This window comes from Anopheles arabiensis, chromosome 3, assembly GCF_016920715.1.
Source record: "Anopheles arabiensis isolate DONGOLA chromosome 3, AaraD3, whole genome shotgun sequence".
Taxonomy (NCBI): Eukaryota; Metazoa; Arthropoda; class Insecta; order Diptera; family Culicidae; genus Anopheles; species Anopheles arabiensis.
Genome location: NC_053518.1, coordinates 40,666,414 through 40,681,646, shown reverse-complemented (window position 1 = coordinate 40,681,646; position 15,233 = coordinate 40,666,414). Strand labels below are relative to the sequence as shown.

Sequence of the window (15,233 nt, the reverse complement as noted above, 5' to 3'; positions counted from 1 at the left end):
GTTTGAAACAGTTTTAAACTTTCACTTTCCTAACATTGGTGTTGAACAGTACTTAAATTATTAATTTTATGTTGCTCATTTTGGGCATTTTGCTGGCAATTTTTACAGTCATTTTGATTTGAGTTACAAACAAAGTTGGCATTGGAGAAATGAGACTGCCTGACGGCTGTAGAGTACTGGCTCACAAATTATTATTTTTCTCTCAAGTTATTGGATTATTTATAGTGAAATTGGTGATATTTGATACAAGAAATGTGGTTTTATGTGTCGACATTCGTATTGTAGTGTCCAGTTCAATGAGTATTCAGCAAAATCAAAAGTGTGTTATTGTTTCATGTTTCGGCAGGAGCCCACAGCATTTATCTGTCAAAAATCAACATTTACCGTGTACTTTTTAGCGGCAGCATTTAAAGAGAAAAATTACTTGTTTTTCGTGATTTTAAAATTCCAAGCGGGATAGAATAACTGCTGCATAGAATTTTTCATAAAAACCACACTTTAATTGTGTTAGTGCTCTGGTTCTCTTAATAATGAAACCTGCCGAAAAATTGTGAACTCCGCACATTTTGTTTTATATTTTAATTAATTTTTTTAAAATAAGCAAGGAAATGATGTGATACTTCATGTATGAAGAACAAATGAGTATATCTCTATTTAAAAAATATGTGTGGAGACTATTTTCAACGCGTTTTTTCGTAATTACACGTTATAAGTTACCCTACCGAAAACAGGTTCACTGCCGAATACTGGTACAGTTACCCTATTTTAGCTGAAAAGTTATGATTGTTGTATTGAAACAATTAATAAAAAGATACCGACAATTTCAAATGCTCCATTTGAAAATATGTGAGATGTACTTGCATGTAAAATACATGTAACTACTCTCACTCACCTTCTCAGATCGATCGATTGCATGTGTTTAACGGAAGAAAGTTAATATTTTGTAAACCTATTTCAAAATACTTTTAAAAAATATCGGCAAATGTTAATATTTAACAAAAAATATAATTGTGAGAATTGTCGTATTATTGTTTGCTGTTGTAAATGCTCTTTAGTCGACCAATTTCAATGAAATACTTGAATATTAAACGTCATTTCATACATACCGGTGAATTGTTGCTTATGTGCTCACTAATTTGGAATCTCAAATTTTAACGTCCATTTGCTATTAACTCATGTGACACATTGCGCTGACCTCGAACAACAAGACATCCAGTGCCAGTTTTGTGATTTATAACCCTCATCATAAATCGAACGATGATTTATTGCCTTTCCCTCGGAAACAAGAGAGCATTATTAACTAATGCTCTCCTCTTATCCGTGCACATACATCTTTTTAACTTCATCAACAACATATCATCATAGAAACAGAGCACCTTTCTGAGGTTCAATCCCACCATCCACCCAAACACCCACACCGCATTCATTAGGGTATGCAAACACACATGCACAAAAAAAGAAAGAAAGCATATCAGTTTCAGCACATCTCACGAGGACGGGGCGGTTCAGATTACGCTTTTAAATACACCAAACCCCCATCGTAAATTCAAGCATAAGTCTCGTACGTGCACACGTCATCCATTGGTGCAATTTTCACTGCACAACAATGCACAAGAGCAAGCAGGAAGATGTGAAAACGTTCTAGGTTTGCTAAAAACCGTCACCCCGCACACGGGTGTGGTTCATCATCCCGTGCGCTCATTTAGCAAAATCATCCTCCACAGGGGACTGATGAAGAGGGGCCAGAGTAGCGGGTGATCAGCCTGCCGGAACTGAAATCAGTAGAAATGTGAGCTTGTGCACTGCACGATGGCAAGCGCAAGCGAAGAAGAAGAAGAAGCCAGCGTATGTGTGTTTATGAAGCCCGGGGATTATTTATGTGTGTGCCATCGGGTGCTGCCTCCTCATTGGGAGTGTGTGTCCCAAAAGTGTGAGCACCATCTCCCAGTCCGGATAGATAAAACAATGCAAATGTGTAAGAAGCAACGGGTTTATTATGAAGTCGTGCTGTGTATTTCACCTTTTTGGGAAGGATTTCCATTTTTCTTTCTGTGGAAGTTGGATTGGGGAGCGTTGGGGAGCTTCGTATAAGCAAAAGGAAGGATTGCCTTTTTCCTCCCAAAACGATAAGCTATGATGATGAGATGTTATGTGCAGTACCAAGGCGATGCACTGCGATGCTTTACAGCAGATTGGATGTTAAATTCAATCTCTGCTGGAATAAAATTCCTTACTTGATGCACTTTATTAGGCTTTTAATAGAATGCATGCGATTTATGCAAGTTTACCAAAAAAAATCAAATGCAATTATCTTAAAGCGACTCAACCGAGTCGAAGCCTTTATATTATTACTAAACGTCTTATGGAGTTATTCACGCCGTTGAGGATGTAAAAGGGCAAGAAGTCAATAATGCTGCAACAGCTTCTGCTCGTACCAATGCTGGGTGGGTCGGGCTTTCCTCGGGCCGCTGCACTTACTTAGCAGATGCATTTTATACGGTGCGTCATCCTTCTTTCACTGTGCAACTTCAATGTACCGTGGTCGGATGGAAAGAAGCGAACGTTTCTTTGAATAAATGTTGCCCTCCTCTTGTCCATGTGTACACGGAACACCGACAACAAACCCGGATAGGGTAACGAGGGGAAAAAGGGGGCACCGCCACCAAAATAAATGGCCCAACATAACTCAAATGATGCCAAGTGATAATCGTAAAAACAAACTTGTATTTCTCACACGTTTCGCACACGTTCGTCCTGGTTCCCTCCCCTCCCCCAAAAAACACCCAGTTTGTGTGTACCGGAAAGAGCACGAAGCACACTCCCACCATGACTCAACATTACTCCACAGTGCGGCAGTGTACGGCAACACTTGGCAGCCAGCTTTTGGGCAAGCAGTTCAGCTTTAAAAGCTCGCCGGCTCTCCGTCTTGTGGAGACTCCCGGTTGCCAAACAGGGCGGGTTTTTGGCTGGCAGCTGGCAGGTAGACGGGTCTCCGTTGCCGGTGACACGCTTTTGGTCGCGGTGAATAATTTTGTCATTTAGTTACTAGCTGCTATCGTGGTGTTCTGGCTTTCTTTTGGATGCAACGCACTCGTAACATTGCCGGGAATTTACGAGAAGAAAGGATGTGAACATACACAAAACAGAAAAGCTATCCTGATTGTTAGAGACAGCAACAATGGTGAGTGCATTTTTTTTAAATATTTTACCACTTTAAAGTCAAATAGTTCAGCTCCAAAAAACTGAACAAAGATAATTGTATATAATTTTATTCTATTTTTATTTTTTTATTTTTTATAACACCTTTAATTATAATCTTTTTGCAACGTGGTGCGACGTGTGGTGTATTTAGATATTTATAAACATAATTTTCCGAAATTTTTACAAACAAGAACAGGTGATTAAATGTTTTTCACGATAGGAGTCAAGGTATGTGCGTCTACTAAAATTGCCGTTTGCGTATCTACATTTGTGTTGTGCAATGGCGAAAAAGTTGGATTTTTTGTCGATGAAAAGGGAAATATTCGCATTTAAACAATCGTGTCGTGGAATCTTAGCTTTTCATTTATTGCCGTCCAAGATTTTCATATGATTCAGATTCATTTAATACAGATTCATAATTGGTATGTTTGGATTTTAAATTTAAGACAGTTCTACAAGTTGTTGTAGCTAAAGTACTCAGGAAATTTTGAAAGGAAACATGAAAAAAAATTTAAAATAATGCAATCCATCATCTTGAAATAAAATGCTACAATCATTGCCTCATTGCCTCATGTAGCCTTCAAACGGCAACTTTAGTAGTTCTGTGCAAATACAAACGCTCGATACACATTAGACTGCAATAAAAACAAGTATGTTTTGTAAAAAATAATAAAAAAATATTAAATGTAAAAGGTGAAAATTATTAACCATTACTATCCTTTGGCGCTTTGAAGTCTCTGAAGCTGAAAACTACTAGAGAGATATATCCCAAGCATAATAAACGGGCTTGGCACTCTGTGACCTATTCTTGAAGACTTGGACTAAGAATTTTACATGAAATTAGACTGACCAAATCACCTGTACAAGTTACCTGGTAAAAACGCGGGCAAGTATCAATATACGCTATTTACTGCTATAAATTAAAATATCACATGCGTTGGTTTTTTATATGTCCTAGAAATTCGATTGCGCTAAATTAACCAGTCTAAATTAACTAGTAAGGACAAAATGTAGCAAATATATTGTCTAGGAATAAATACCCCTTCCTTACATTTTGAAGATTTTTTTTGCAAATAAATGAAAAATAAATGCAAGATTGGGTTTACAGTCTTTCCCCGAGTTATGCGATCCTTACGTTATGCGAATTTGAGTTGCTCATTTTTTCAAAATTCTGACAGTTCATATGTAAAATCAGTACAATTTTCTCCAACAAATGTAAAAATGCAAAATAATTACATTCCTGCTAATAGTTTCAAATCACTAAAAAGTTACGATTACCCAAATTTTCTACTCTATTTGTATTGAATAGGTATTTTATTGCATAAAAGCACTAAATTTAATCAAAAATACCTATTAATCAACTATATTTTGGCTGAAAACATGATGTTCGACTTGCACAAAACATCGAGTTACGCGAATGTCTCCGGCGCAATATTCGCGTAACGCAACGAAAGCCTGTATTTTCAAAAATAAACAAAATATCTAAAAGACATGTGGACGTAACATTTATAAGCTCCTTAAGACTGTTACAGGATTTCCCACGATTAATTGGTTGGTTCCCGTTATTGTTTAGGCTTGTCTCACGATTTACTCATCGTTTCCCGTAGATTTTGGGTTTTTTAGCACAATTCATTGGTATCGTCCCATTGAACATAAATACAATTGAACCAACACATTCTGGGAAAAGCTAAAAAACCGTGAGAACTCAAAAAAAAATATATAGGAAACAACCAAAACCCTTGGAAAACCCTTTAAAACAATAAAAAAATGCATAAATTTGGTAAATAAATAGAACCATAAAATAATAAGAAAAAAATCATGCGCAAAACAAAAGTCACACAAAACATCTGAAGTATTACATATAATTTAGAATTAACGACGTAAACGACGTTAGCATGACAAAAAAACTTACCACATTTCGAAAACTGCGCAATGATCTTACAACGAACTTAGCTTTCCTTGTTAAGATTTCGGATTCGAATGGCACTTCAGCTAATAAACGCTTAATTTTCCAGTTTATGACAGTTACTTTCCCATTGTAGCAATTTATTTCAGTTTTCTTGCTTAGTTTTTCTTACTCCACTATGTTTTTTTTCTCTGTCTCTCGCTACCATTTCCTTTCTCTTCTCTGTTTTAATCCCTTCCTGTTATGTTCGTGTGTTTGTCTTTCCATGTTTTCTTGTATAATTTTTTTCCATAATTGAACGATTTCGATTTTACTTTTCACTTATGTGTTTTTGTGTCTTTGAATGTATTATGGTTTTGTTTTTTGTGAGTGTTTTTCTTCTATTTTTTCCTTCCTTTCTTTCATGTTGTTACTTCAATGCACTTTTCGCACTTCATTTGATGCGTCCAACGATTAATTTCATTTCTGTAAAGTCTCTCTTCTTCTCTCTATTTCGAGACAGTAGTTTAGTTTCGGTTCTCCGTGTAGGTGTGTAATATTTTCACAAAATGCGATAACACGGTCAGTGATTTGGTTGATGTGAGTGATGATGATGATGTTTGTGTGTGTGTTTGGATGTTAAACATTAAGATGTTGTTTCACTTCCTTTTAATAGTACTTCTGTTACACTTATCTATTTTACGCTGCTTTTTTCGGTGTTCTAGTGTTCGTTTTGAGTTGTTTACATCTCTCGCATCTTCTCGCTACGTATGGTTAGAATATTGTTCTTCCCTACTTTTCTACTCTCAAACTGGTCGCGCAGATGTACGAACGAGCAAAGGAGAGAGATAGTGAGAAAGAGGGATGATGTATTTGATGAGGATCGATAGAAACTGGACTTAATACGTTCTGGTTCATCCTTTTACAAAAATGTTACCCAAGGAAAGACTTTTCTATTTCACGCTGATAATGGGGAGGAGTGTTTCCATATATAAATATCGGCAAATTTAACGGATTTCTTCTCGCGCACGAGAATTTCGAACGGGAGAATTGATTTATGTTGTCCTCGAACTGTCCGTCGAACAACTGTGAGTATTTTTTTTTTTAATTCCGGGAATGATGTTTATATTTAGTGTGTGTTTGTGTGTATGTGACTTTGAGTGTTTGAGTGTTTGCTGGAGTTTTCCCGTTCGTGGCATGTGTTGAAGATATTACTTGCAATGGGAAAAAAATAATGTTTCACATTCACCACATTCGCCCCCCAAGACGGCACACGCTCGCCACATGGCCTCGATGACTTGAGCGCCCATGAGCCGGAGCGTGGCTGTAGTAGGAGCTGTGAGTAGTTTTTGTTTGTTTTCATTGTTTTTTTTTGTTAATATCATTTCACTATATTTACAACTAGGACTTTTGGTATCGCTATATTAATAATATTTACTGCTCCGTTGCTGCGTTGCTTCTCCTCCTCCACGTTTAGCACTTGGCTAGAAGTTGGAGTTCTTTTTTTCCAAAGGAACGAACCCCACACCACTTTCGTTCACCATGTTTACAGTATTTTTTGTTGTTGTTAATTTCTCTTCATCTTCGTTCGTTCTGTTTCATTTCCGTTCTCGAACTTTTTTCATTCTGTTCGGTGTATGATAGCCTTTGTTTTTATTGTTTTAAATGTTTTCTTTTCACTTCATTTTCTGATGCGGAAGGGTTTTAGTGGAGAGTCGCCTGATGAACTCTTCAATGTACTTCCTCTTCCAGTGGATAGACAAGTACAAAAAACAAGAGGAAAACTTCGTCCAACTGTGGCGCCTTTTCAACATACACAGTTGCAATGCACCTAAGTACTTAGCTGCCCGCGGTTCTCTCTCTCTCCTTGCCTTGGGTGCTTTTTCTTCGTTTTCGCGCGTTTCATTTACTATAAACGTGACTTGTTTAGTTTGCGTGTGTGTGTGTGTTTGTATGTGTTTTACCCCTCTGTAGCTATCTCGCTGTCTCTATTCTCTATTCAGTGTAGTTTTTAGTCTATTTTCGTTTTGCGGGTTTCTTCTTCTGGTATTGTTTTTTTCCTTCTTTCTTCTTTTAAAAAGTCACTAATATTTATATATATATATAATAGTGTATATATCGTTTTTCACTCAATTAACTAACGATCTCGCAAAAAGGAGTATGTGTATGTGGGTGAGTGTGAGTGAGTGTTATTATGAAGAAAGGATGGGAATTGTTTGTCTGAGAGGAGTTGACTCTTGCTGTGTTCTCCCCAAACCTATTGTGTTTTTTTTGTATTGTGCTTAGGATATCTTCATTCGGCTCGTTTTTAGTCTCTTTCTGTTGTTTTGGGGTTGTTCTTTTTTTATTTCTATGAAGGTGTGTGTGTGTGTAGTTTTTCGTTACTCTATGAATCTAACATGGTTTTCTTCTTAGTGTTTATCATTTTTGTTTTAGGATACAGAAACGTTTGCTTTGTTATCTTTTTTTTCATGTGCGTTTTGCTGTGTCTGTTTCGTTTTCTGCTTTCATTTTCTTGTTCACTTTTTCCACCCAAAGTACAGTCATGTTGTGTAAGTGTTTGTTACCTTCTTTCCTCGACCAACCCATTTTGTCAGTTTAATAATTTTATTTTTAATTTACATCATCGCGTATGTGTGTGTGTGTTGTGTATAAATTACTACCATATGAAATGGCTGAGCATATGTTTTTCGTTTTTTTTTTCATTATGTTATGCGTTATTTCGTGCCGTAGTTTAGTGAACAATAGAGTAAACACAAAACTCTGCATCCCAGCACAAGTGGGAAGAAGAAAAGGAATGTGCAAATGGTTATATGTCGCGATGGTATTAAAGGTACAACACACACACGCACACATAATTAAATGAAGAAATTGTAATCGAAAGGGGGATTAGGGTTCGTGTCGTTTAATCGGAGTTTGTTGTTGAGTTTGTTTGCCTTCCGTTTTGCAAATACTACGAATTTTGCTAATTATGTCTCCGCGGTTCGATTTAGCTAATGAGTATGCCGATTTAGTCTAGTGTTTTGCTGCTCGGTGTGATGGAAAGGAAAGGGATGTTCTTCCCGCAAGGAATTTCCCTTTTTTTGTTCGTGTTTGCTTTTTCTACTAAATATCCTACCCGATGTGTTTAATATGTGTGTGTGTGTGTTTTTAATGAATACTTTTTTGTTGTTACTTGCATTGGTTTAAAAATTCTCTCCACACACAAAAAAGAACAAAATCCCACACACTCGCCAACGCATTGAAGTTCGTTTCTCCAATGTTCGGTTTGAGCGTTTCTCCCCTTAGCTGGCGCCGCCACCTAAAGCGCAAGACAATATCATACATAGTTACGTTTAATTTAAAATTAATTCTACCACCTTGTGTATGTGTGTGAGCGTGGAGAGGTTGGTTAATGCTTTAAAGGAGGGTTTTGAAAAACAAAATCCGAAGTGCTAGGAGGGAGAGTGTCGAGGGAATATACAAAAGCGTTGGGAATCGAATGCATTGCACATTCATAGCAAAACGGACAATCTGGGACAATCTTCCCCGAGAATCAACATAATACAGCTATTATCGCCATTGTGGAAAGTTTGCTTAAACTTTCATTCCATTACTTGTCGCATAATTAAACGCCCAGACTGTTCACTGACCGCCTTACTGCGTTGACCCCACTTGATACTACTCCCCAGCAGAGACGGTTCCCTATTTCCTCTCCCCTTTCAGGCTGCTTGAAAAGGGTAACACACTTTCTGTGAATATAAATGCCAAACTAATCGATTTTACAACAAAAAAAAAAAACAACTCACTTGTTGAAAGCAGGAGTAAAAATAAAAATATGGCAATTTAAAGGTGAAAAAGCTGATCTTTTCTCTTCGCGCGCGTTTTTATACACCGCACTGTACACCACTATGAATATCTTATTAAAAACCAGTTTCCTTTTTTCCTATTGGAAACTTGACGGGTCGCTAAATTATCGTTAAATTAAAATCCTATTAAATAATTCCTTACTCAACAACGGAGCAGCACGAGCAGTGGTAAAACGAAACTTAAAATAATTACTTACTTAACTAATACGTTTTTTTATACAGTCTTTGGATACGTGTTTATGTGTCTGTGTGTTTGTGTGTAAAATATCAGTTTCGTTTCGTTTTGCGCTCGTTTTTGTTCTTCCCCCCTTTTTACCTGTTACAAGTTAATACATTATCTTATTCGTTAAATAAATTGTTACTTATGACATAGTTATGTTACGGTTTTGCACGCCCGCACACATATGCTTTTTTACGATCCGTCATTTAAAAAAAATACTAGAGCAGTGTTTATAATACGGGTTTGTGTGTTAATGTTTTGAATACTCGTAGTTATAGGTGAGAGTGAGTTTAGCTCCTTGTCGCTACTCTCCGCCAATGTTCCCGTGTTCCTAATGAGTGGGATTTTCCTGCATTTTTTTTTATAGAAAAAAGACTTTACAAAGTCATTTGCATTTGTAGCACTGTAAAATACAGCAACCTACACCACTACTAGAGTTAGGTGCTGCTCGTTTGCGCTTATGACGATGTGTATGAGTTTACGTCGGAATGTAGAATGTTAGCGATGGGAAAGCTGCAACACTACAATTTCGGTGCAACGTTACAATCGATGCAACGGCCTCATCATCATCGTTTAGGTGTGTGTGTGTGTTTGTTGTATATTTGATTTACTTACGCTAAAGAGCTTTCTCAAAACATTCAAGACCGACAGGGGAATGGTGAGATGTACTAATACACTGCCGCACACAACATACTGGCCGCCACACTACAAACGGCTCCTTACGTCTAAAAAGGTTGATGTTTGCTTGTTTTGAGTTTGATATTCTATTAAAATCGTGTACGTTTCCAAGCTGTACTGGCATAGCCAGTTTCACTATCATTCAGAGGCATTCAGAGCGACAAAGAAAGAGTCCACACCGATATCTTTCGTCTCATGGAGAGCAAACGCTCAAACCTCAATCAACACACAGAACCTATTGAGGAGATCGCACAAATAATGTCCCACAAATAATGGAGGTCAGCTCGAGCCAAATGTTCCCGCCAGCCCGTTCTTGCGTTGCTTTTTCAATGTTTTATAAAAACAATCATTCTAACACATGGTTCCTCGTACATTTGCCTCCCCTAGGTTTCGTTGTGTGTATGGGTGTATAGTTGTGTGTCTTTGTATTGTTTGTAGCCAAAAAAAAACAACAATACAAAGATTGTGAAAACAACACATAAAAATGGAAAACAAAAACAAGCGCAAAACAAAACAAAACTCTTTACAAAACTTTCCCACTTCTTCACTCTACTTAGCCGAGTTCTCGCCTTATTAGCTACTGTTGCTGTTGTTGTTGTTGTTTATCTTATTTTAAAAAAGGAAAACAAACTAAAAACTAAAACCATAACACACACACACCCATCAACTGTGTGTGTACTGTACAACAAAAAGTGGGAAACTTTACAAGTCCGCTCCGGGGCGTTTGGTTCCCTTTCTTCCGCGCGTTCGTTTTGCTGAAGCTTTTTCCTGACTGAGTGAGTGAGTGCTGGGTTTTTGCACGAGTCGATGTGAGTTTGCGAAAGAGTGCGAAGGAAGGAACCACCCAACACACAACAGCGCACGAGGCATAGGAAGTGTGTGTGTGTGGTTCGAATGTTCCAGGTTCCGGCGCGGTCATCCGTTCCATGCTTCCCCGATCGGACCACAACAAGTAGTAGGAACGTTTTTTTTTTGTGGTTTGAAATAGAAATTGACAGCACAATAAGAGCAAAAAAAAACAAAACTCAATGGCCATATATGTGTGCTTGTATGACCACATCGATGCTCGTTCGCAGTCAAAGCTGGTCGCATATGTTTGCTGTCCCGTTTAGTGGAAAATAGATGGAGTAGACTAGTAGTCCACGCTCGTTCCCGGAACCGCTTAAGCGTGAAAGTAAACATTCGATAGAGACGAGCTAAAAACACACACTCCGAGAGGTCACTCTTCCGGTGAATCGAACACGAGTTTACTCGTTTTCAATAATAAAAAAACTCAAAAAAAATTGAGTGATGCCACAAACGGCCGTTAAAGAAAACACCAAACAACCTTCAAAAATCTCGTGTTTGTGGTGGTATTGATTTTTCAATCAAAAACATAAAAAGCGATGGCGTTCGTTTTCGGAAGGTCGCTTTTTTAGCTCTGCCGCGGAGTGAGAGCGGATCGTGTAATGCAATTAGTGGCTGTAATGCTGTTATTCGCTCGATACAGCGGTTCGGATGAATGGCGTATTTTTGGACATTCATTTAAAAAAAAAACCAGCACGTGTGTTTTCCGGGGCTTAAAGTAAAATTAACGTAGTAAAAGTTAAATATTTAGTTGCCGATGTATTTAATGCAGTACACCATTCGAGTTCGAGTCGAGTTCGTCTATTATATTAGACATTCCGTATGGGTAATGTAATAGATGTGTAAAAGTATTGTAATGGCGTTTGTAAAAATCATTTCTACCGTACCGCACGACCCCATTTATTGCCTGTATGTTTATGTACAAAGAGTAAAAATTATGTTTTAAGTGTACTTTACGGGCGAGTTTTTCTGCCCTTTCTCTTGCCCTCCCCTGATACTCTGTCCCTGCTGCTGTATGTGTGTATGTGGTTGTATTTGTATGTTTTAATATTGTATATTTTGTAAAAAAAAACAAGTTCAATAAGAAAAAAACAGTCTATTGCTAATAAAGTGAAGGTAAGGTAAACGCTACGTAGAGAGGTACAACATACAAGGCAACGTAATAGACACGAAAGTCAGCCATTCTCCTTAAAAAAAGCGAATAGGCGGTTGCGAACAATGCGAATAACAAAACCACAAAACAACACAAATAATGTGGCACCAATAATCACACACACACACTCGTAACAGTTGACCGTAACTGACAACTCAACGCGAGAGTATGGAAGAAAAGAAAATTAAATTGTCTCATAATTTGTCTCTCGTTGAAACCGCTCCGGCTTGCCGTTTGACTCGAGGGTGAGGGGAGGAAGGAACAAACCATCGTTCAATGGCGTGTGGGTGTAGCACACAATCCACATTTCCGTAATACGAAAGGAACACTGCCGGTTTTGGCAGTCGAGATTCCACTACGGGGAAAAATTGAATACTTTCCTTTCCAAATTCTTCAATTTCTCACAAATCTGTCATAGCTTTCATTCCACTCTCGCCGGCTCGCCGGGTGAAACGTGATGTTAGAAATGAGGTGCAAATCTATTCTTCTGTATGTATGCTTTTAGAAGAAAAAGAGCGAACTGGTGCGCCACACGGACAAGAAAGTCATTTACGTGGGGATGATAATATTGCGCCACGGTACGGCGCGCGCTGGAAGTTTGCCTTCCAAAAGATTGTCCCCTTGGTGATAGGCGAGACTGGGAGGGTGCCCAGCAAGTTCAACAATTTGTCCGATATGGCTTGAGGCACACATACAGTGAACAATCTTACAAAACACAAAAAAATCCCTCTACGTCTCTCCAATCCAATCCAAGTTTTACATCGTCCAGCGTGCGAGGAATGTCAGCGCTTTTGTTGATATATCCGTAGATCGTTGGTTCCCAATTCTCAATGAAGAAAGTGAAGTTGGGGAGAGCCCCCCCCCCCTCCTCAGAGGGTGTGATCATTTCAATTTTTCACGCTTCAGCACTTTCTCATTCGTCTGTTGGGGCGACACACGCTGCTGGGTGGCGGGTGGAAAGAAATATTGTCTGCCACCATCTCCAAACCATCACAAAACGCCCGAACGGAACCCGAAGGACCGGAGCTATTACTATACCACCATCATCATCATTTTCATGGCCGTTTTGTTCAAAAATTGTGGGTGACAACAGAGACCCCCACAAAAGAGGGAAAATGACAAGAAAATGTGAAGAAATTTGCTCGCTCGCTCGTTTGGAAGTGTTCACTTCGCTTGCGGAGGATGTGGGTGCCTTAACACGCATCCTCCCCTATCATTTCTTGAGTCGAAATTTGGCCACTCTGTTGAAATGGTGTATCGGCCTTTCTGGGGGGGCCATGTTATGCTTTTTTCATATTTTCGTTGATCTTCTTTAGCGATAATTCATACCATTTTTGTTTCCCTAGTTTTTCCAACTCTCCCCGCGGATCATTTCGCTCTCACTGGGCTTTTCGCTTCCGCTTTTTTTCCCAATCGTCCCTGAACGTCAATCGACACGTCTCGCTTGCTATGGCGATTTCCCTGAACAGTATTAAACACACGCACACACAAACACACTTCTCTTCCCACCGATGGGGAGGAAGCCTGCAAACCTTCAAAACGCACAGACGTGCGCGCCTAACCGTAACCTTAACCGTAATCTCAACAATGATTATAATTAAACTTTGGTTTAAAGTATGCTTTTCCTTTCTCTGTCTCTTATGCTTGCTTCTTTAATACTCCATTATTATTACTGTTTCGCCTGCATTTTTTTCTCTCTCTCTCTCTCTTATATACTTTGTTAAACATTCACCCATCTCAGTCGATATTTTGCTATCCTTGCATTTCTTTCTTTTTCCAAGGAAAGCCGGCATCTATGCCACCATGACAGGAAACCTTTTTCCACTCGTTTTCATTCGGAACAATTAAAACCCTACCAAGCCTGTGTCGGCATCAATCGAGAATGAAACAAATGGGGTTTCAAAAACACACAAACGGTTACTCCTCATCGAGATTAGAGATTGTAGTTGCCTTTTTCTCTTCTCTTGCGGCATGGGTTAGAACAAAAAGAACCAAAAATGGAACTCGATACCTCTCCGCTCTATTTGTTTCCAAAGCACTTCATATAGTTACTGTAAAACCTGTATATGGCCCGCGGTTCGCCCGGCTCTGCTAACCATGCAGCCCACTCACCTCGCATTGTCCCGGCCTGGTGCTGCTGCTCCAGTAGTAGTCGTCTCCGCTTAGGCCAAACCGATTGTTTTGTGGCTTCTGTGTGTGTGTGTGTTTGAGTGACTTAGAAAAATAAGTTCCCAACCCCGGTCCGGCTACACTATCCGACGGGTATCCGAGCTGGGTAGTATAATGGCAGTTCTACGGTATTCTTCCCTTCCCGCGCAGGATGAACTGGACGTTTGGAAAATGAAAACGGTGTGTGTGTGTGTTTTTTTGTATGGGGAGCTGCTGTTGTTGACGACGAAGATGAGCTGATGATGATGACTGAATGACTGAGGACTGTGTGACTGCGCTGTCTTCTGACCCGCCGACTACTTCGCAATGGGGTTGTTTTTATAAGTAAATTATACTAATAAAAACGCACAACTCCGTGCACCACCAAGTCGGTTGCTTGTTGGCAACGAATCTCCAAGGGGCTGATTCCTTTCAGTCGTCTGTTTGGGGTTTCTTTAACTCTGTCCCAATGTTTCTCTTGCTTTGTGCCTGGGAAAAGATGTTGGGGACTGACGGACTGAATCTGCATTTCGGTCAACCTGCCAGCCTGTTGCGCGGGGTTGTTGTTGTGTCTTATCTTCGAACCTGTGATTCGGTTTTCGTGTCGTCGCTTTTTGCTTATCTTTCCCTTCATTCAGCTCTTGCTTGTGCTGTGTGCATCGGTTTTTTTTCTCCAGTTTGCCTTTGGTTTCCTTCTTGCTTCATCCTTCTGGGCTCGTACTTCTTTTTTGTTGCTTCTCAAAACCGACCGGCGCGAGCGAAGGGAGAGCCATACGCCATGGTGGTGTTGGTGGTGCTATCGATCGAGCGAGCTAGGATTTAATTTAAATCATCAAGCTCGGTCGGATGATGATCGCCGTACATGTTGGCCAGCTTGTCGAACCGGGGGCCCCAGGCGTCCAAGTAGTCGAACTCCTGCACCTCGTCATCCGTGCCTGGTTTCGTAGTGTTAAGGAAGAAATGTGGGCGGGGTGAAAGAGAAAACAGAAACGAAATTGAAATATGTATTACGCATAAGCAGCTTATGCACGCTTCTATTGGGCGGTTGTTATTCTGGGAAAAAGACGCAAAAGCAGTTGGCCCTGTTTGACCGTGAAAATGGCACAGCAGCGTTGGAGCACACTGGATGATGCTGATAGCGATAGCGTATCATCAGCCAGTGTCACCGGTGATTTAAATCTAGCTTTTCCTTTCGCTGCTACAACAACCCACTGAGGGCCAAGGAGGAAGGGGAATGCTGATGAAAGCCGCAGT

At 39.5% G+C, this 15,233-nt stretch overlaps 1 protein-coding gene across 17 annotated transcripts in view; it reads right to left on the bottom strand.

The window, feature by feature from the left end:
- Window positions 1–5,208: 5,208 nt before the first annotated feature.
- LOC120904608 (neural-cadherin) overlaps window positions 5,209–15,233 on the bottom strand; it is a 251,518-nt gene continuing 241,493 nt past the window's right edge. For all 17 annotated transcript variants that reach the window (XM_040314722.1, XM_040314721.1, XM_040314718.1 and 14 more), the window contains one exon: window positions 5,209–14,914. In XM_040314722.1, coding sequence (XP_040170656.1) covers window positions 14,799–14,914 — 116 coding nt within the window. In that variant the 3' untranslated portion in view covers window positions 5,209–14,798. The remainder of the gene's footprint in view (window positions 14,915–15,233) is intronic.